The 22,034-nt window shown below is 36.3% G+C and overlaps 3 protein-coding genes and 1 pseudogene across 5 annotated transcripts; 2 read left to right on the forward strand and 2 right to left on the reverse strand.

Moving 5' to 3' along the window:
• Window positions 1-1,056: 1,056 nt before the first annotated feature.
• LOC147533080 (C2 domain-containing protein At1g53590-like) lies at window positions 1,057-7,362 on the forward strand. Of its 3 annotated transcripts, none has more exons than XM_086646003.1 (13): window positions 1,057-1,537; window positions 1,716-1,874; window positions 1,992-2,066; window positions 2,178-2,321; window positions 2,763-2,858; window positions 2,963-3,094; window positions 4,327-4,479; window positions 4,571-4,612; window positions 4,759-4,807; window positions 5,070-5,162; window positions 5,245-5,428; window positions 5,984-6,110; window positions 6,193-7,362. In XM_086646003.1, exons 2-13 carry the CDS (start codon window positions 1,749-1,751, stop codon window positions 7,084-7,086), a joined length of 2,115 nt encoding a protein of 704 aa, XP_086502129.1. In that variant the 5' UTR covers window positions 1,057-1,537; window positions 1,716-1,748; the 3' UTR covers window positions 7,087-7,362. The 3 variants fall into 3 exon arrangements, with proteins under 3 accessions (XP_086502129.1, XP_086502131.1, XP_086502130.1); XM_086646005.1 differs by having other exon boundaries at window positions 1,201-1,537; window positions 1,716-1,785; XM_086646004.1 differs by having other exon boundaries at window positions 1,406-1,537; window positions 1,660-1,874.
• An 889-nt stretch (window positions 7,363-8,251) lies between these two features.
• Window positions 8,252-9,654, reverse strand: LOC147533081 (serpin-ZXA-like; annotated as a pseudogene).
• LOC147533082 (serpin-ZXA-like) lies at window positions 9,595-11,801 on the reverse strand. Its single transcript, XM_086646006.1, has 2 exons — window positions 11,129-11,801; window positions 9,595-10,473 (listed from the first exon to the last, which is right to left on the reverse strand). Exons 1-2 carry the CDS (start codon window positions 11,591-11,593, stop codon window positions 9,658-9,660), a joined length of 1,281 nt encoding a protein of 426 aa, XP_086502132.1. The 5' UTR covers window positions 11,594-11,801; the 3' UTR covers window positions 9,595-9,657.
• A 6,645-nt stretch (window positions 11,802-18,446) lies between these two features.
• Window positions 18,447-21,567, forward strand: LOC147533083 (la-related protein 6C-like). The gene is made up of 10 exons (XM_086646007.1): window positions 18,447-19,080; window positions 19,539-19,620; window positions 19,712-19,806; window positions 19,923-19,994; window positions 20,092-20,171; window positions 20,271-20,349; window positions 20,453-20,500; window positions 20,591-20,659; window positions 20,756-20,893; window positions 21,059-21,567. Exons 1-10 carry the CDS (start codon window positions 18,745-18,747, stop codon window positions 21,311-21,313), a joined length of 1,254 nt encoding a protein of 417 aa, XP_086502133.1. The 5' UTR covers window positions 18,447-18,744; the 3' UTR covers window positions 21,314-21,567.
• The last annotated feature ends 467 nt before the right edge of the window (window positions 21,568-22,034 follow it).

The raw sequence follows: 22,034 nt of genomic DNA on the forward strand, positions 1-22,034 counted from the left end.
GAGGGGTTGGGCCATTGGTCCAAAAAGGGGACCAAAATAAAAATCCCACCCAAAGTTGCCTAAAAATGAAAGGGAGGTCCAATGTGTCAGTTTGGAGGGTCAAAATTACGTAAAGGGCCCTTAGAAAATAAAGTATTTACTGTTCATGCCATCGAAAATTACAAAATTGCCATCGAAAATTCTCGGGAAACGATTTTTTTTCGGAAAAATAATCTGACAACCCGTCCATCAGAATCTGTACTGTTCAGAAAATTACGGAACAGCCACCGAAAAATTCCCGGGACACGAAATTTTTTTCGGGAAATTTTTTTATTTACTGGAAATTTTTTTCTGTACTAGACATTTTTGCTGGGCGGGAATTTGAAATTTCGTAAAAAAATTTGAAAATTTGGGCGGGAATTTGAAATTTCGTAAAAAAAATTTCAAATTTGGGCGGGAATTTGAAATTTCGTTTGAAAATTTCAAAACTTCGAAAAAAAAAATTTGTGACCGGGAAATTATTTTATTTACTGGAAATTTTTTTCTGTACTAGACACTTTTGCTAGGCGGGAATTTAAACCCAGGAATTTGAAATTTCGTTTGAAAATTTCGAAAAATTCAAAATTTCGAAAAAAAGATTTCGTTTGAAAATTTCAAAAAAAATTGGAATTTTTTGTGTACGGGAAATTATTTTATTTACCGGGAAGAGATGGTTTGCTGGGCGGGAATTTGAAATTTCGTTTCAAATTTTCAAAAAATTTTGAAACTTTGAATTTTTTGTGTACTGGTAAATTATTTTATTTACCAGACATTTTTTTTTCCAGGAAAACGTCAGCATGTCCCGTCCAAGGGCAAGAGGGGAATAAAAAATAAAAAAATGACATTTGGACCTGCAACTAATTTTTGGGCAAGAGTGGATTTTTTTTGGGTTTACCCCCAGATTTTGGACTGTTGACTCAAAAATCCAAAATAAAATGATAACCAAACATTTGTGAGCTATTTAATAATAAACTGCATATAATTCAAATAATATCATAAATATAAATCAACTTTCTACTATATGGATATTTTTTTATTGAATCAATAGCCGACGCTCTTTGGTCATAATCAATTCTATCCAACTTTCTATTAAAGACTAGTCACAATAACAAATTAACAATGAAATCTTACAAATAAATGCCCACAATAAATGTTGGAAACTAAACTCTAAAAATCATTAACTCTAAAAATCATTAACTCTACCACTAAATCACGTTTTTATTATTTTGGATTTCCTAACCGATTAAAGTGACACTTTAAAGATATTTCAAAAGCATACTCTAAAAATTGAATATCTTCTTACACAAAGATAAGAAAAATTCCAAAAATTGAATGTTTTTAAGATTGAGGGTTGGATTTACTTGGTGGTTACAAATAGGAAAGCCCTAAATCACACCTGACAGTTATTTCTTCTCTCTCTCTCTCTATGTCTCTGTCTCTGTCTCTGTCTCTACAACTCTCTCATTCTCTCTCTGCTGACTTTTCTTTGTAATTTGAACTGATCATCAAATCGGCTCAGGTTTGTCTTGATTCTCTCTCTTACTTTGAGTTTTTATATTAGATCTCTTCTCATCGTTATCTAAAGATTTGAAATATGTTAATTTTTTTAGTAAAATTGTTGAACTGATCTTCTTTTTTGAGACTGAAATTGGGTTTTAAACTGGACTAGAGGAGTAATTGAATGATCCAAATTGCAGGTATTTTGAGGGAATTTAGAAAGAATAGACGAAATGAACATAACTAGGGTTTCTATCATACATCACGTCGGTATCGTCCTCGTTTTACTCTGGATCCTAACTTCTTTAGGTTATTGCCATCCAGTTCTGTATTTCGTCTCCTTAATCTATCTGTATGAGGTAAATATATATCATGCGTTTTCTTGTTCAATTTTATTTTATAATAATAAAGTATGGAGATTTTCATCAACCAAATCCTATATGTTGAATTTAAACAAATTCTTTTTTGTTGGAAAGGTTAATGAGGGATTTATCATGAGGTTACGGAGGAAATTGAAATACGAAGAACGGAAACAAGCAAATCAGAAAAGGGTAATTAGAACTTCAATGAAACACCCATTTTAAAATACTGAAAATGGAAACTAGTAAACTAGGTTTTTGATCTGAGTGTGTTTACGTTTTCGTGTGTTTTATTTCTTTCAGTTGCTTAGAGATTCAGAAACAGTTCGGTGGTTGAACGATGCCGTCGAGAAGATGTGGCCTATATGTATGGAACAAATTGTGTCGCAGAGAATCCTTCTCCCAATTATGCCTTGGTTCCTGGAGAAATATAAACCATGGACTGCTGTATGACTTCACCTTCTGGAAATTAATTTTGCTCTCAGTTGGTCAAAAAGTCATGTCAATAGTTTTTTAGGCTTGGTCTCCTTGGGCAGACCTGTGCAAACCTTACATACTCGGTTTGAACTTGTACAACTTTACTCAGTGCAAACAATACGCAGACTTTATATTGGGAGCTGAAACCAAAAAAATATTGATAAATCCTTTTTGGCAACTGAAACTTTGGTCTAAGGAGTTTTTTTTCCGTATTCATTAGACGGATAAGTACATTTGAGGTCAACCAATAATGCGCTTCTTGAATTCACGAGTTGTTTTTTGACACTTGGGAATTATGTGATATGTATTTGCAAATGGAAATCCATACTGTTTTTTTTTTCTCGAGATTTTTGTATTATAGCTATCTATTTTGAAGGAATAATCACTTGCAACTCACTTTCAACAATGCAGAAGGATGCCGTGGTTGAAAGCATGTACTTGGGGAGGAACCCACCAATGTTCACTGACATGAGGGTTGTTGGTGAATCTTCTGGTGATGACCACTTGGTATGTTCCAGTCTAGTTGTTCGAGTGGCTTCATATATGTTATGTCACCTTCTGCAGCCAAAGTTTGTAGTTGGGGAATCATATTTTATTAATTTTCACTGCAGGTACTCGAACTGGGAATGAATTTCCTTGCTGCAGATGACATGAGTGCAACAATAGCTGTGAAGCTTAGGAAAAGATTAGGATTTGGCATGTGGGCAAAGCTGCACATGACTGGCATGCATGTTGAGGGAAAGGTAAAGATTTTAACAATGTAAACTATTATAGTTGTTATAGAAGATTAGAGACATCAATGCCTTCGGTTCTGCAACTTGGATTGACAACTTTTGGATTGTTAGGAGGTTGGGACACTAATGAAACAAGCCAATAACCACAGGAAATCCATGTTTTCTTTATGAATTGGTCATTTGGTTTAGATGTTACACTATATTTGTTTGGCAGCATGCCTAACTTCAAAGAAAAGAAAAGCTTAACATGAGGATTGCTCTTTGAGATAAACCGAGAGTGTCAGGAAGATGAAACCATATGTTACATTGTTATCCAACGGAGCAGATTTTAATGGTAATAACCCGTGTTTCCATGTATATGCCACAAATGACAAATACTACGGGTTGTACCTTCACTCACTTCAGCACTCTTACTAAGGCAATACGGACTATTCTGCTGCTTAAGAAAAATGAATGAAGACAATAATGAGAGTTTAGGCCTCGAAACATGATTACATTTTCTGTTGAAGTAAGAACTTAAAAAATTGGTAGGCATTGCAATGTCTTAAAATTAAGTAGATGCATAGGCCTCGAGGCAAGGTTACATGGTACGGTTTCGTCTCAAGGCGTACACATCTACAGAAAACAGAACTACAAGCATTTTTTAAAGTTTATGCAACACAAGAAGTAAGAACATTTATATTTCTTTTTTGTTGACCACTTAGTCTTTATATTGTTGTACCAGATTAAAAGAGGCTATATTGTCTTTCTTTTTTTCTACATAGGTGTGGTATCAATTGTTTCTTATACAAGATTTAGTGTACGCCCTATGGTTTTACGCATTGAGGCATGCGCCTCAAGGTAGCGCTTCTCCTTTTCGGAACGAATCGTCTTGAGGCGGAATTTTTTTTTTTTTTTAATTGAGAATATGACCTTCCCTTTATTTTCTTCTTTCCTGACAACAACAATCTAATTGTTCAACAGTTGTTCTGCCAGAATAAAACTACGATCAGCTAGGTTTGAGTGTAACATCCAAAAAATTTCGATTAATTCAAAGATACTAAATAACTTCCTGGGCATGCTTGGCTAGGGTTTCAAAAGATGTATAAATCTCAGGCATCTGTCACTCAACGATGCTTGTTACAGTAGCATGTAACGTGACGATTTTCCTTCACACATGTAAACAGTGAATTATCTTAATACGGCAATGAGTTTAAAATTTTGGTTATACTTTTAATTCATCCTAATTATTCTTTTAATAGGTTTTGGTGGGTGTGAAGTTTCTTCAGAAATGGCCTTATCTTGGGCGTTTGAGGGTATGCTTTACGGAGCCACCTTACTTTCAGATGACAGTAAAACCTCTCTTCAATCACGGACTTGATGTTACAGAAATTCCTGGGATTGCAGGATGGGTTGTAAGTTTTCGGTCAATTTTTTCTCATCCACTTTCTTAGAATCGTCGCCATTTCCGTGCTCCTTCTTTACCTTTTATGTTTTCCTGAGTAGGATGAGCTTCTTGCTGTTGCATTTGAACAAACACTGGTGCAGGTTAGTACCACTTTCTTTTCTTTTTCCTTTCAAACCAAAAGAGGAATAAATGAAAGTAATCGAGTCGGTAATCATGCCCTGTTTGAGGTCTCATACTAGAATTTTTCTGAGGGACTTGTCTTAATACAGCATCCATGACTTTGCAGCCAAACATGCTGGTTGTTGATGTGGAAAAGTTTGTCTCTTCACCAACAGGTAATGTGCATTATGCAAGAATTCTCTATTTCTATATAGTAAAGTGATATGCTTATTGATGAAACTTATAGTCTGCATCACTTTTTAGCATGCAATGAATTTTCAGATGCTGACGTCCATCTATGTTGTCCATAGATGTACATTTCCTTTTTTAAATTATGACTGATATTCATTCTTTGAATACTTAAATACGTGTTTAAATAGTAAGGTTTTTGAATGATTACATTAGCTTATGTTGGTACCGTGTAACCATTGTTTTCAGAGACTTGGTTTTCCGTGGATGAGAAAACCCCAATCGCTTTTGCTGAAGTGGAAATTGTTGAGGGAGCTGAAATGAAACCTTCAGACCTAAATGGTGGGTTTTATACTGGAAAGAAGCAACTTTCATTCAACTTACTGGTTAAAATTTACAAGTTCTGATGGTTGTTGTATCGTAGGTCTGGCTGACCCATATGTAAAAGGAGAATTTGGCTCTTATAAGTTTCAGACGAAGGTACAGAAAAAAACATTGAACCCGAAATGGCTTGAGGAATTCAAAATTCCAATATATTCGTGGGAGTCTCTTAATGTGCTTGCTCTTGAAGTTCGTGACAAAGACCACTTTGGATCTGATACCCTTGGGTATGTTCTCATCTCATATATTTAGGTATCATATCGAATCTGTTTGTATGAGTTTAGTTCAGAAAATTACCCCCAAATGCTGTCTTCGGAGAGAGATTAGGGTATCGCTTTTCTTTTAGTCGTGCTCTTTATGAACACAACAAAGAGATACATCCTCAATTCATATCTATGTCTTAACCTTGGTTCTTAAATTATGGTTTCTACTTTCTAGCAAATTTGACTCTTGATTCAGTTCTCAAATCTCAATTCATACGAAGTATTATTGCATTTCTGAGATATATATTGTATAGCACTGTAGCAGGATTGGTGGGGGTCCATGGGATCTCTTCACATCCAACTTATACATGCAATATTCTTCTACAGAAATGAATTTCTGCGAAGTTGAAAAAGGAGTTTTATTTTTCTAAACAATTCTATATAGGTTTTTTGTTCTCAAGATTTGCGTGAAATATTACAAATAAGACACTTGTATGGCAGTTTTTTTTTTTTTAGTTCTCATTTCATATGCAGTTACAAATAAAGAAATCAAAAGCTTTGAATTCTCCTATTTGATAGGACCTGTTCCATACACATCAATGATCTAAGGAGCGTCCAAGAGAGGCATGACATGTGGTTGCCTCTTGAAAACATCAAAATGGGAAGGCTTCATTTAGCTGTAACTGTCATTGACTTCGAAGGAAAGGTAAACTTCATATGCTTTTTTAATCAAAATGATATTCAATCAAGTATATGTCCTGAATTGAACATATTTTTGAGTTTAACAGTCAGGAAACAGTGGCAACGTTGAAAGTGGGAGTTCAAAGCACAAAAACGATCTCATTTCAAGTGAAACTCATCAGAAAGGCTCTGATCCTGTATCTTCAAGAAATGTTTCCAAAGTGGCTGATCATTTCGAGCCAATCAACGTTGAAGGACAGCAGCAGACTGGTATTTGGGTCCATCATCCTGGTAGTGATGTTTCCAGAATTTGGGAACCAAGAAAAGGAAAAAGTAGGCACGCTGATATCCAGATCCCAAATGAGGATAGCGCTTCCACCAACAGCCATGTATCCAACAATAGTAACGACAGCAGCGATGACGAAAATCCAGAGGGGCATAAAAGAACTTTATTAGGTGGCATTAGAAGGAGTATGAAAAAGATTGGATCTGCGTTTCACAGAAGCCCCAAAAAGGCTAGTTCCAGCATCGCGGAAGAAGTGGTTTACCCCCACGGAAACGGTTCAAATTCTTCTTCTAGAATGGATGATAATATCTCTGAGGTTACAGAAAGATCAGAATCGGAAATAGGGAGCTCACATCTTGGACAGAGTGAAGTTATGAGTCCAACACAGAGCAACAGAAAAGGCATTACAAAGAGCATCATAAAGGGTGCTGAGAAGTCTGTTAATAGCTTTAAACATGTAATATCCAAGAAAGGTCTAGATAAAGGTAAGACGGGTTCAACATCAACAGAAGTAGAAAGCGACATCTCTGACGAGGTAGCTCTACCACCAGCAGTAGATTTTAGTCCGGTTGATGCTCCAACAGAGAAAGACATTATAGTGGCTCAGAATGACTCTGGAATGGAGATGAAAGAACGACCAGCAACAGAGGTGGCTCCAAATGACTTAGGAGTGGAAATGGAAGAACCACCAGCAAAGGAGCCTTACCTCAAGTAGGGCAAGGGGGTGACGATAGTTCTACAGTTTTCTCTGGTGAAAGACAACAAGCTATGAAGTTGTCAGATCTGTAGGCTTTTATTTTCTATCTTCATATATGTCACTTTCTTTTTCGCTCTTCATTTCAGTGTACATGTTTAGTGATATTTTCTTGAGCAATCTATCTCTTCGTCTCTGTTTGTATCGCTTAAACTTAATCGTGTGTGTATTATAGTCAAAGTTTCTAATCATCTCTTATATAATATCATCTTAGAATCTATATCATGTTGCACGTTTGAATAGATTGATCCATTAACCTTAATGATCTTAATGTTCTACAAGTTGCACTTTATCTTCTGTCTATCCATCAAGCCACTGGAAATCGAAGGCATGTATGTAATTAGCAAGAAAGGTATTTTTGTACTTTACCTTCACTAATCTTAGCACCAAAAGACATCTCGAATGACCTTCACTAATCTTAGCACCAAAAGACATCTCTAATGACCTTCACTAATCTTAGCACCAAAAGACATCTCTAATGCCAAAGCATTTAGGGGTTTTGGACAGGTTGTAAACCCAAGGACAATCAATTGAAGAATTTGATGCTTTTATCACATATTTGACTGAATAGGGTTGAAAATCGTGTGGGATGAGGAACTACCTCTGCCCGTGGCTTCGTAAGATGGTAAAAGTTACATCCAGACGATCTGAAGCAAATCACATGGAGGTCCAAATTGGTGTTAGAGAAAGATCTTTTAGTCGAGTTCCTAATAGAGAAGAAAGGTATATAAATAACAAATAAGCATTCATACGTGAGCTGAAAGCCCTTGGGAATAAGCATCAAGTGATATCTTTGTAAGATTTGAATTGGTAATTACAAAATATTTGACATTCATACGTGATTTGGTCCAAGGATAAATTGGAACAAGCAATAACATGTCACAAGGAGCGCATCGTGTTAGTGGCCAAAAAACACTATTGGGGGCCAAAACAAACCGTGGAATATATAATTGGAGCTAAACGACCAACGTCACAAGTTAGGGGGCAAAACAGAACTAACCCAAAATACTATTACATTTATTGATTTATAGATAAATTAGGGTGAACTACAAATAGAGAGATTATTAATAAAAAAACAATAAAAAATTTATGAACCTCACATCCAAATTCTTCCTCATCATCATCATCAATTTAGTAGAGGATTAAGGACATGTCCCATGAACATAACCACACCATTTGTGTTGTCTCTGATAGTAAACATGAATGGGTGATCAGCTACAAAATTTATAGGAACTGTGCCACCATATTGTATAACTGTAACAGCAGTAGAAGCAGCAAGTTTCATTCCTACTTCATCAACATGAACAAAACACTCGTGGTAGATTTTCGACACGAAAAGGTTTCCATCATTGAACGAACACTTCACCATCTCAGTAAGCTCAGCTTTAGACTCATCGATAGGCAAAACTAGTCCAAAATCATCCTTCAAAACTCTTGAAGCTTCAAACTCAAATGAGTATTTGAATTTTGGAATCCTAAACTCCTTCATCTGAACTCTTGCTTTCGGGATAAGTCAGTCAAAGAAACATGGGTCAGAACTCGCTTTCTCTATTAGATTAAAAAGCCCGTCTCGTCTGTCAGGTAAGTAAAATGTACATAGAATATCGTTTTTGTATTGGAGTCTCTGTAAGGGAGTTGAAGGACTTTGAAGCCATTATAGAAAGAAACAAATTGTTCAAACATGTTTGTCATGCAAGGAACTTGAACTGATGAGTTTCCATCAAGAAGATGGAGTTCTGAGTTCTTAGTTTGTGATGGATCAAATTTTATGTCCCATGATCCATTGAAGTAGAGTGCATTTGCCAATACTAGCCTTGTTGTACCATCAAGTGAACCATGAGGAAGGAGTTCTTTGATTAGGCCTTTGGTCTCCTTTTTATCCCAATTGCTAATCTTCTCTCCACCTCTTCAGCCTTCAAAACTAAAAAATCAGTCGAGATCAGACATCAAAACAAATTTAACGTCACGAGTCTAACAAAAACAAACATTTTGAGATTATATCATTTCGGACCATTCAGACAAGTTCTCGTCTTATGGATCGGTATGAACGATTTTGGGTAGCCCTGTGAAATTGAAATCAAACATTTCTATAAACTCAAAGGTCTTGTGAGATTAGTTTTCGAACAATGAAGTGCATTTGCGTATCAGGCAGGGTTTGTGTATCAGGCAGGGTCTTGTTAGATTAGTTTTGCGCAACTTGTCATAAATCTCTAATCTATAGTTGCAGAAGCATTGATGGCATCTCCTTAAACACGCGCGCCTCTGAATATATCTAGGGGAAGTAGAGTTACTATATATGTTCCAACATATGTGTATCAGGCAGGGTATGTGAATGTGAGCCCTAACAAGGCTGAGTGCTAAAACTCTAGGTCTGAAATTAGTGAGTACCTTGGAATTTTGATGTGTTCTTGGTAGTTAGGGTTCTGATCAGATATAACAAAAACCCAAGTAATGTTATAATAAAGCAAATGAACTTGAAATACATATTATTACAGTATCAATCATAAAAACGTAACATTGGAAATTCATATTTTATGAGTTTAACGACGGATCAAGAACATATCCCATAAACAGTACCACCCCATTGACATTATCTCTAATAATAAACATAAAAGGGTGATCAGCTACAAAGTGCAGAGGAGGAGGCATTCGCTGCGGCATAGGAAGTGCAACGGTACTAGAAGCAGCGGCTACAGTTCCTTCTTCATCAACTTTTATGAAACATTTATGGTGAACTTCTGATACAAAAAGCCTGCCACCATCTAATGAATCTTCAATCATCTCGCTTACTTCTGCTTCATTTCGGTCGAAAATTAGACTTATTCCCAACTCTTTCAAAACTCTTGATGCTTCAAATTTGGAAGAGATGTTGAATTTTGGAATACTGAATTGTCTCAATTTAATACTTTTAGTTGGCAGATGACTTTCCAAGAAACCGGAATCAGAACTCACTTTTTCTATCAGATTACTTAGCCCATCTAGCTTGTTAGGTAAGAATATGTACATTGAGAATTGACAACCATGAATTGTACTAGTTCTAATATTTGATTGTTTGTATGGGAGTTTAACGACTTTGAAGTCATCGAAACAAGAAACGAATTGACTTGATCCATGGTTAGTCATGAAAGGAATAAGAACAGTTGATGAGTTCTCACCGACAAGATGGAAATCTGAAATGATAGTATTGGAAGGATTGAACTTTTGTGCCCATGATCCTTTGAAGTAAACTGCATTTGCCAATACAACCTTTGTTAGTTCATCAATGGATTCAGGAGAAAGGAGATTTTGTATTAGTCCATTTGTTTCTTCTTCAACCCATTTGTTTACCTCCTCTGCTACTTCTTTGCCCTTCACTATAACACAAAAAAAAATTCTGATATAAAATCTGTAGAACTTAAACAAAAAGATTACTAAGGTGGTGTTTTGTTACTTGTAATTTCATTTCTAGAATTTGACTCAGAGATCTGAATTGTCTCGAGTCAAATTTAAGAATGTTCGTTACAATTAATATCTGTCTCACACGTCTAACTCGTTTGAATCACTGATTCTGGTCGATCTTGTTGGGATAAACCCACATTGGTTGTGGAAGGGGCATGGAGTGAGTCAATAAGTGTGGAAAAAAGATCTTACCTCTTGATCTAGCTTTTAGGGTAAGAGAGGCCCAAGACCACCCAACACTGGTATTAGAGCCCGGTATAGTAAGTCTCGGCATGGGGTGAGGGAAAAACCTTACGTCTTGCTTTAGCTTTTGGGGCGAGATAAGCCCAAAACCACCCAACGTATTTTTCTCAGACATAAAGCAATTATATATGAATTGAGAGTATATTGTATGAAATAATTTGAAATCAGTGTTGTGCCTGTGGCCAAAACAAGTCAAACTCAGATTGGAACGAATTGGACTCAGGTGAGTCAGATTCCAGCAATCAAGAAAACAAACACCACTTAACCATAAGATCTGAAAAACAGCAATGGAAATGAACCTGGGTTTTGAAATTTACAGTACCTGGGTTTTGAAATTTACAATATGAGCTTTAGTACTATAAACCGAACTTGCAATATCTTTGAATGTAGTTTTTAGCGTGCTAGAACTATCGACCCAAACGCTACCATGAAACGATAGTTTTGATCCTTCCCCACCACCACTATCATAATGAATCTGAGTTTTATTTACCGAGTTGATGAGCTGAGAGCAAACCAAGTTAAGATGGTCGACACTTTGGGAGTTAAGGAAGTCTAAAATTTGTTGTAAGGTTTGACCATTTGATCCAGAAGCTAATAAACCAAGAGCAAGAGAGATTGAAAATGGAGAAAAAACAAAGTTCTGGTTGAACCATTCGGTAGACGACCATACATGTTTAACAAGTTGTAAACATGAATTGGTTTGGGTGCTAATCTGTGGCCTGAAATTGGATGCCATATTCAGCTCACATCTTCCTCGCTTCTTGCAGATATATATGTATATCAACATTCCAGATGCATTAATTATTTGTAAGTGTTTAAAGTAGGGGAATAGAATATAAAATTAGTCCACCACTTGTTGGTGCAGCAGTTGGACACTTCCTCTAGCTCATAAGATCATGGGATGGAATCTCGAAGCAATTTATCATCAAGATTTATTTCATGTAATTTAGACAATAAATAAAGTAAAGATAAGAATAGATAAGTTTTCAGACCACCTAATTTTTTTTTTAAGGGGCTTTATATAATCTTTAGGCCCAATGTATCAAGATCGTTCAAATGTTAATGTCTCTTCCAGTCCAATCTCCAAAACAACTACAAAAAAAAAACTTAAAAATTAACAATTGGAATAAGAGCATTGACCTGGTAGTTGTTAATCATGAAGTAGCTCATTATTATGCATTATGGAGCACATGTTATTATACTTGATAGAAGAACCCACAATCCTAGCACTAGTCAATAATTTGCCTTTTTTTTTAGAGTATTTCCAGTCTTCCACAATCCTAGCACCAGTAAGATATTTTATATATAGGGTCCATGGGTATAAGGCTCAAAATAATGTTCTAAAAGGAATTAAGGTCCAATATTTAAAAAAAAAAATAGGTTTTTAGTCCTTTTGCACTTGGGACATAATAATTCTTACTATATAAAAAAATCCGTCCATGTCCCTTTCAGATTTCCCGCTACTTTCTTAATTGGGGCCGGACCGATTTTAAATGGCATGTTTCAAGCGTGATTTAGGGTATCAAAATAGGAATAACGGATATTTTTCAAATTAGATTTTCTCTCTCATCCTTTCAGATTTGGAAACCAAATCAAAACAACCTCTTCCCGAATCAGATCAAGGACCGAATTTTTCTGGGATCAATTTAGCGTGGTTTGGGGGTTAATATACAAAACGTATATATCACTTTCTCTCACTTAACTTTCAGATTTGGAAAGAGTATATTTTTCTAGGATCAATTTAGCGTGATTTGGGGGTTAATATACATAATGTATATATCACTTTCTCTCACTTAACTTTCAGATATGGAAAGAGTATATTTTCCGGGGATCAATTTAGCATGATTTGGGGGCTAATATACAAAACGTACATATCACTTTCTCTCACTTAACTTTCAGATTTGGAAAGAGTATATTTTTCTGGGATCAATTTAGCGTGATTTGGGGGTTAATATATATAACGTATATATCACTTTCTCTCACTTAACTTTAAGGTTTAGAAAGAGTATATTTTTTGGGATCAATTTAGCATATTTGAGGGTTAATATACAAAACGTATATATCACTTTCTCTCATTTAATTTTCGTTTTTTTACTTATACATAACCAACATCTCTTATAAATTATGAAACATGTTCATAAATTATGTAATATTTACGAACATTATAGCAGCATTTGTTTTAGGTTTTTATTCATACATAACCACACATCAAATACAAATTATGAAACAAGTTCGTAAATTATGTGTTATTTATGACGAGGAAACTATCATTTGTCATGTATACAACGTAATTTATTCAATGGTTCACATTATTTATAGTAGAACTTAATATTTTTTTACACAGGTACACTGCAATATCTTCTCAACTATCTGAGTCATTCAACAAACAACAGTTACACGCTTTAAATCACTCTTGACAAACTTGAAATCATGTCATGTGTTTATATTATACTGTTGAAGGGCGAATCGAAATGCTTTAGTTTTATCTTCTTCCCTACGTTGGATGATTTTGTAAGAATTTTCATTAGTAACAGCTAAACTACAAAACAAAAATGTAAATAATTGTCAACAATACGTATAATTTATGAAAAACTACAATGAAAAATGTTATAAAGCATATGTATTATTTAATAAGTTGGGTTATTTCCCAAATAACCCCCAACTTTGTGATCGGTTTCCTGCCTAGCCCCCTACTTTATCAAAAATATTCAGATGGCCCCCTTTTTCGGATTCTGTTATAACACCGTTAACTAGTCATCACCTCTCTCTTCTAACTCATCGCCTCTCTCTGCCACCTCATCATCTTCATCGACGAAAGTCGTCGGCCGGCCAATTTTCCGGCAGACTCAGCTTATGGAAGAAAAAACATTATGTGTTAAGTAAATCGTTTAATCATAACTTACCTGAGTTACGAAATCGACAGACTCAGCTTCTGCTCTGTATATATCATTAGCAATTTGTTCGAAAGAAGTTGTTAGAGTAAAAGTCTTCTCTACCCAAATGCCACCAATAAATGACAAATCCGGCCCCGCTCCACCATCGTCATGGTCGCGAGTCTCGTCCAACGATTTAACAATTTGAGAAACGACAGAGTTGAGGAGGTCGACTGTTTCCGAGTTAAGGAACTCTAAAATCTGTTGTAAGGTCTTACCATTTGATCCTGAAGCTAATAAACCCAAAGCAAGGCAAATGGAAATGAGAGAAAATACAAAGTTCTTACCTCATGACTCATTTGACCAGACGTGCTTAGCTAGTTGAATACATGAATCAATTTGAACGATCCTTGGTATTGTGAAAAGGAAACATGTATCGGTTTGAGCGATTTTGGGTAGCCTTGTGAAATTGAAATCAAACATTTCTACAAACTCAAGGTCTTGTAAAATTGGTTTCGGAACAATGAATTACATCTAATTATATATATAAATGAGTTTAACCTTCTACCTTAAAATACAATCAAATTGCCAGCCCATTATTAAGGTCGCAGCTTTGGGGAATAAAGAAAATTCTCCGGGGAATAAATTCTCGAGGTAATCCAGATTTTTTTGAAAGTTCTCCGGGGAATAAATTTTTATGGGGAATACAAAATACATTTTTTTGAAAGTTCTCCTCCATCTCATTTGTTCTCTCTGCCACTTCATCTTTCCGCCACCTCATCATCTTCTCCGGCGAAGGTCGCCGACGGCGACCTTCAAACATAAAAAAAATTAAATTAAAATTTTTTCTCTCTCCTCTCTCTCTCTCAAATTTTTTTTCCTTTCCTCTCTCTCTCCAAAATAGATCTAGAGAGAGAGAGTAGATCACGACAGACCTAGGTCTGTTCGTGATCTACATGACAGACCTAGGTCTGTTCGTGATCTTCACGAACAGACCTAAGTCTGTTAGTGATCTACACGAATAGACCTAAGTCTGTTCGTGAAGATCTACTCTCTCTCTCTCTCTAGATCTGTTCTAGAGAGCGAGAAAAGGAAAAAAAATTTGAGAGAGAGAGAGGAGAGAGAAAAAAATTTAATTTTAATTTTTTTTTTTATGTTTGAAGGTCGCCGGCCGGAAAATTAGCCGCCCGGCGACCTTCGCCGGAGAAGATGATGAGATGGCGTGAAGATGAGGTGGTAGAGAGAGGTGATGAGATGGAAGAGAACTCCCAAAAATTAGAAGTCCCTTAGCAATAAAAAAAACATAAAAGTCAAACTTATTTGACTAATTTTAAGAAAAGTCTTTATTCCCCGGGGAATTTTCTTTATTCCCCGAACCTGCGACCATTATTAATTATTTATTAGGACATGCTATTCTCCAAAAAAAAAAGTCCCTAGATAGGTTACGAACTCGCGTGAATTCTCGTTAATTTAGAGCATCTCCAACCCAAAACTCAAATTGAAAAATTTTAAGCGCATCTTCAGAAATTCGTGTGGGTCTATAGAGAAACTCCGCTTTGATGCCATTTTCCAACAATCCCCGACAGATGGCTAACAATACTAACTTCCTAACCAAAGTGGAGTGTGTAATTAACTGTCATTATTTTTCTATTTGAATTGACACGGAGTGAAGTGAAGCAACAACAAAATTACATCGAGTGAATTTCTTTTGAACCTTATTATTTCCAGATAAGACCCCCAACATCACATACCATACCCAGGGGTGGGAATCGGGCGGGTTCGGGCTCATGATTTTCGGGCACGGGCGGGTTCGGGCGGGAGAGGAAGCTACCCGATCGGAATTTCGGGCGGGTAAAAATGAGTCTTTGGGAGCCCGTTGCCCGATTATGCTCGAGTGCCCGAACGGGCTCTAACGGGCTCGGGCGGACCGGGTTTCGGGTTCCTTTAAAAATATCATACTTTTTAATAAAAATAAAAAAAATAAAAAAACATAATTAAAAATATCAAAAAAAATCTAAGATAATTACTTGTCTGAAAATAATATTTAAAATCATGAAATCGGGAATCATAAAATAATAATCTTCGATTAACAGTAATAATCACCTAAAGTGATATTCTAAAGCATCAAAACACCTCATATCATTGGTGTATCAGCCGAATATACATTTTTAGGATCATTTTGAAAACAAAAAACAGAAATAACAAAGTGTTGGTATATTATAGATGTAGAGTTAATCACCTAAAGTAATATTCTAATGCATCAAAACACCTCATATCATCGGTGTATCAGCCGAATATCATCTTTAGGATCATTCTTAACCATTTAGAAAAACAAAAATAACATATAAAAGTCTTAAATCTGAAAAATATAGATTGTTGTTAGATACTAACCATTGTTGCATTCTAAGAAGCAAGGAGCAAGTCTTAAAATAGAGATTGGAAGATGTGTTTCGGCTTGAAATCTTGGTCTCTTCTCTCTTGGATGATGGAGGTGGGTGGAGACGGTGGGAGTTGTCTACTAGGGTTTGTAAAGTGAGCAACATAGGTTTCTACCCTATTTATAGAGAAGATATTTATGATGCCGTTGGATCATATTATCTCACGGGCGGTTGGGCGGATCGGGTAGATAATAGGTCGGGCGGGCAGGTTGCGATAAATCGGGTGGTCACAATGGGCCGGGCCTCGGGTAAGAGACCTTACCCGTGTCCCGCCCGAGCCCGGCCGAAATTTTGGGCCGGGTCCGACCGAACCGGATTATTCGCGGTTGTCGGACGTCACGGGTACGGGCGGTTAGGGTCGGGTTTCGGATTTTCGGACCGTTTTCCCGGCCCTAACCATACCTAATTTTGTAACAAACTTGACGATCCAATACTGCCCCTTACAGGCCATGCGGGCACCTTCAAAAAAAAAAGAATCTAATGAGTGTTCTGAGTAGACAACTCAAGTCTTCTAAAGAAGGCGACCCCCACCTTCTAACTTACCCAGGTGATTTTCTCATGTATGTCTCAACAAAGACTCCCCGACACGGTTCGGAAACCATTAAGAACTTCAATTAGAGGCTCAACCTCAACAACTGGTGTGCATCCATCAAGTAGGCGTCAAAGGACCACCGCGAATGGCAATGAATGTATTAAGAGTAAGTGTGATCGACCTAGATCTGATCATCATACGGTAAATCCATTAAGTCAGTCTCAATAGGACCACCCCATCAGACTATGAACTCATTAAGAGCAAAGCTCAACCTCATGTTTGCACTAGTGCACGCCATAGGAATCAAAATGTAGTGCATCGATCCCTAAGGAGCAGTGTCATGGAGTCTTCAAAAGACTTGCATAGCTCACTCCTAGAGTCTAAATTTGTTGCTCTGGACTTAGTAGGACAAAAGGCCGAGTTGATAATTAAGGGGACGTACCTTAGAGTCGGCTATTGCAAAATGTGTATAATGGTAAGAGATGACATATTCGCGTCTGACATAGTTATGTGAAACACATGTTGAAGAATACCGTTATAGCTTATCCAGTAGATTGACCACAGAAACGTCGAGGAGGATGGGGCTAAGACCCAATGGATTAGGTTATTGTTAGATTCCTATCCCTATGATGTGATGTAGTGCAATACGAGGTTAAACTTGGCTCTTAATGAGTTCATAGCCTATGGGAGATCGTAGTGTGACAGATTAGATGGATTCCACGTGTGATGTTGAGATGTTGAGCATATTTGCTCTTATACATCCATACCTCTTTATGGTTGACCTTTGACACGGATTTGATGGATTCATCGACATTTGTTGGGGTTGAGCCTCGAAGACTCTTAATGATTTCTAAACCCATGTGGGGGTTGGGGGTTGGGGGTTGGGGGGGGGGGAGGGGGGGTCCGTCTGTGTTTGAGATAAAACACCTAAGTGAGTGAGAGTTCACCTTCTATAGGAGACTTACGTAGTTTCTACTAGCATTAATTCGACCTAAGATGTATGCATGCTCCTTAAGGCGAACTGTCTTATTGTGGTGTTTGTTAGAACATCAAGTTCTATAGCAATTCACATGATGTGTTCTGGTTGTTGCCTCACTTCACTATGTGGCAATTCAAATCGAAAGATATTATTGACATTTAAGTGTACAATCCACTATGTTCAGGTAGATAGGATTGTCTTTGTTAGCCATCTGGCGGGGACTGTTGGATATATGGCTTCAAAGCCGAATTTTCCTTTAGTCAAACATTAGGTAAACAAGGAAATTTGTGGCTGGTTATAATAGGTCGTCGTCCCTATTGTAAACATTCAAGAGGACCAGAGAAGAGTCTACACACCCGGAGTCTGAGTCGGGCTTCGGGTTTTGGGCTTGAAGAATATAAAGTAAAACTACTTTCTACTTCTGGAGTAATTTTATTTCAGCTGGACTTTTGGTAACAACAAAATCGAGGGACAAGTCAAGATTGCACGATCTTCTCGCAAACATATCTCCTCCGCTTTAATCTTCTCCTCCACGTTTCCTAGTCGATTCTTTGGGTCTATAAATTCAGGGATCGGGTTTACTGAGAGAGTGAAAACAAAATTTGTTGTGAGATTTGACTGTTTAATCAGAAGCAAATAACCCAAGAGCGACATAGATCCAAATCGGAGAAAAAAACAAAATTCTTGTTAAACCGTTCGCTAGACCAGACATGTTTAACAAGATCTCAACATAAATTTGTTCTGATAATCATATGACGGCCTTTGGAGGGCCCAATATCTTTTACCTTAAAAAAGAAAAAGAAGGAAACAAAAAAAATGTTCTTACCCTAATAAAATAAAAAACCGACCTCAAAATATTCGGTCAAAGACCATACCAAAATCAACGGTCAGGTCAGGTGTAATGAAAATATAGCCAAGTTTGGGCGGGTAATGTGGGATTCAATATCCTTTCAGTTAGTTACAAACTAAAAAAATGAAGATGACAACCCTTTCCCTTCAAATCTTCATAACTCACTACCACTTCTTCAAATAAAAAGATAAGATTTTTCAGACAGAGAGAGAAACGAGAATTTCTTGGATTAAACAGATTTAGAGAGAGAAAAAGGGTTTGGGGGAATGACAGAAATACAAGAAGAAGAAGAGAATAAGAAGATAAATCAATCAATAAAAATGGAGATTAATACTAACTGTAATAATAATCTTGATGATACAAATCTTTCTTTTAAATTCAATGTTCATGCCCCTGAATTTGTTCCAAGAACACAAACCCAAGTCCCAATTTCTGGTTATATTTATCCAATGTTTCATGTTCTTGGTACTAGTAGTGGGTCTGATTGGTTTTACCTTGGAGGACAAGAATCAGTTCAGTTCATGGGAAATTCTAATCCCACGTCGCCAAGGTATTCGAAGAATTTCCTCACTGAAGATCTTCGTCTAAAGATCATTAAACAGGTATTTGTTTTCTGGGTATTTCTTCTTCTGGTGGTTGGTTATTTGGAATTTGGATGCATCTTTTCATGAAACGTTTTCTTTGTGATGATATAAGTAAACCAACTCTAGTCCTGGAATTCTTGATATTCAGACTGATTCAAGTGTTTGTGCAAAAGGGGATTTGAGAATAGAGCGTATGAATCGATCTCTTTTTCTATCTATTTAGATCTTTTAGGCTTACTTTTTAAGTTGCCTTCTTCAAGACCGAAATCGATGAGATCTTTTTCACATGAACCTTGAGATGTTGAGGCCTTAAACACAATCTCCATATAAAATTGGTGTACTTTTTGGATTTCTAGCATTGGTGTACTTCTACTTTGATATTGTTAATATTGTCGAAAAACTTGGTCTTATCTTTATATATTATGGGTGTTTCTTAATCTTTATTGATATCTAATCGGATCGACTTGTTAAAATAGGTGGAATACCAATTCAGTGACATGAGTTTATTTGCTAGTGATACGTTAACGAAACATATCAGTAAGGATCCAGAAGGTTATGGTAAGAAATTATAATGTCGTTGAGAAATTTCTAAGACCGTGTAACGATTATTATCCTGAACTTGAAATGTTTGTCTTTGTTGGTAATGCAGTTCCATTATCTGTCATTGCATCTTCGAAGAAAATTAAATCCCTTGTCAATAATAACCATTTGCTCTTACAAGCGCTCAGGACATCCTCAAAGCTCGTAAGATTTCCTAAAATACGCAAGTCAGTTTTGTATTTGTTCTACCGGAACGGAGTGACGAAGACTACTTTACCCTTACATTTATTATTACTTCTTTTTGTATGTTGTTCTCGAAGGTTGTCAGTGGTGACGGCAAAAGGGTTAGACGTAAACACCTTTTTACTGAAAGAGACAAAGAAGATTTGCAGGTGACAGGATGTGACTCTCAAATCGGTTTTTGAAATCTTATGTCATATTTATAAAGACTTGTTGCTTATATTTCTGTTACTTTCTATGTTTTGCTAGTCTCGAACTGTTGTGGCTGAGAATTTACCTGAAGATTACACTCATCAAAATCTTGAACAAATCTTTGGCGTGGTTGGAAGGTTGGATCTCTAATCAACTATCCATTGATATTAATATTTTCAGATACCGAAATGATCTTGAGTGCATCTTAATATACCATTTCCTGTGATTAAAAACAGTGTGAAGACTGTCCGAATATGCCATCCACAAGAATCAAATGCTTCTCGTCCAAAAGGAGATGTACTTATTAGTAACAAAGTAATTTGCCCGCTACTTAATATTTCTATAGAATGTATATATCAGATATCTTGTTTCTGTTACTTTCTTTCTCACTCGCCATTTGCTTATTTTCCTTTTCAAGCTCCATGCTCTTGTGGAGTACGATACTGTCGTCCAAGCAGAAAAAGCAGTATGTCTAGTTCACACTCTTTAGATTCTTATTGCATTTATCTTCTCTTCCATTATGTCTTCTGATATTCTAATTTTGCTAATTCTTCAGGTTGAAAAGCTAAATGATGAAAGGAATTGGAGAAAAGGCTTACGAGTGAGATTGCTTCTTAGACGCTCGGTATGTTATTCAAGCTAACTCTAACCGTCTTGTTTGATCTGTGCTTAAGAGTTTCACAAAGAAAATTTTACGTACCTTATTTTATAATTTCTCCAGCCAAGATCTGTTATAAAGATCCGGAAGCCAGAGTATGACCATTTTGATGCAAACTCTGAAGATGATGAGATTTCATCCCCTGTATCAGTTGATGAATCGACTCAGATGAATAACATGGAACTACCAACTGATAGCAATGTAAGTAATAAATTTGATAATATCTCGACGTCTTAGCATTTTTCATGTTCTCTATAGGCACTTAGGTTTATACTAATAGAAACCGAAATAACTCAAATCAGAAAATGGTTTCTATAGATTTTGGGATTATAACTATGATCTTACAGACCTTATTTTTCTTGCCAGACTGAAGATAACTCAATTGCATTAAAGAAAGGTTGGGGACGAGGACAAGTAAAGTCTCGTGCACGGCCTCAGAGTCATTTAGGTCGAGGTCTTATTGCTTCATCTCCACAACCAAGTAGCTCTATCCAAACTGAAGCTTCTATTAACAAGCAAACTTCCCGAGGGCCCAGAATGCCAGATGGTACTCGAGGTTTTACTCTGGGTCGTGGAAAGCCGCTTACTGTACTAGCAGCAACCAATTCACAACTTGACTGATGTGGGAAACTGCCGTCTCTGGTCTTTTTCAGGATATTTCATAACAAAACCATTATTCAATCAAATAATACTTACTAGTATTATGTATCAGTGTTCAAAATGAAGATCATATGTCGTGATCGAATTTTTTTTTCTGAGTTAGTAGGAGTACGTGTTTTGCTTTTGAGCGAAATTTGCTTGTTTCAGTTTTGTAGATTCGGAGGTTCAGATTGTATAATCAATTTTGAATAATGTAAGTGAGATTCTTGTGAAAATATCAATGTTGCAGCATGACAAATAAAAAATTCTTGCCAATTAAATCTCTTTTATTAACTTAGTTTCCTTCAGTATCGATGCTAATAACACGAATATTGTCGTTTATTTCCTTCGAAAATGATAGAAAAACAAGGGAAAATGCGACGTGTAAATCAATTAAAAAGATATATATTAGCCAACTGAACATCTTATCTGTTAGCTCAGTTTTATGAAGTGCAGTCATGTTAACAATGAGAATGTTGCAGTATAATTTGTCCTTTTGACAGAGATGAATATTAGTACGAAAGTAGATAATGCCATTTACTACTAAAGTAATTTCTATATGAGTTCAACTTGGTGGAGCTTGCACGCTAATAAAACAAAGTTTGCAAAGAGTAAAGAAGAATGGTCTGGTGGTCTTGTCCATTAGGTCACGTTTATGAAGCGCATCCATGTCAATAATGTGAATGTTGAAGTATAATTTCAT

The sequence above is a fragment of the Eschscholzia californica genome, unplaced genomic scaffold, assembly GCF_041429995.1.
Source record: "Eschscholzia californica isolate CP2 unplaced genomic scaffold, dmEscCali1.0.p SCAF_6, whole genome shotgun sequence".
In the NCBI taxonomy this organism is placed as follows: Eukaryota; Viridiplantae; Streptophyta; class Magnoliopsida; order Ranunculales; family Papaveraceae; genus Eschscholzia; species Eschscholzia californica.

Bases quoted from the DNA above. Each gene is read 5' to 3' on its own strand.
- LOC147533080 (XM_086646003.1), top strand. From the start codon at position 1,749: ATGAACATAACTAGGGTTTCTATCATACATCACGTCGGTATCGTCCTC. The intron at 2,067-2,177 runs GTAATTAGAACT...TATTTCTTTCAG, and splicing joins AACAAGCAAATCAGAAAAGG to TTGCTTAGAGATTCAGAAAC. The intron at 2,859-2,962 runs GTATGTTCCAGT...TTTTCACTGCAG, and splicing joins CTTCTGGTGATGACCACTTG to GTACTCGAACTGGGAATGAA.
- LOC147533082 (XM_086646006.1), bottom strand. From the start codon at position 11,593: ATGTTGATATACATATATATCTGCAAGAAGCGAGGAAGATGTGAGCTG. The intron at 10,474-11,128 runs GTACTGTAAATT...GTTATAGTGAAG, and splicing joins TTGTAAATTTCAAAACCCAG to GGCAAAGAAGTAGCAGAGGA.
- LOC147533083 (XM_086646007.1), top strand. From the start codon at position 18,745: ATGACAGAAATACAAGAAGAAGAAGAGAATAAGAAGATAAATCAATCA. The intron at 19,807-19,922 runs GTAAGATTTCCT...TTGTTCTCGAAG, and splicing joins TCAGGACATCCTCAAAGCTC to GTTGTCAGTGGTGACGGCAA. The intron at 20,894-21,058 runs GTAAGTAATAAA...TTTTCTTGCCAG, and splicing joins AACTACCAACTGATAGCAAT to ACTGAAGATAACTCAATTGC.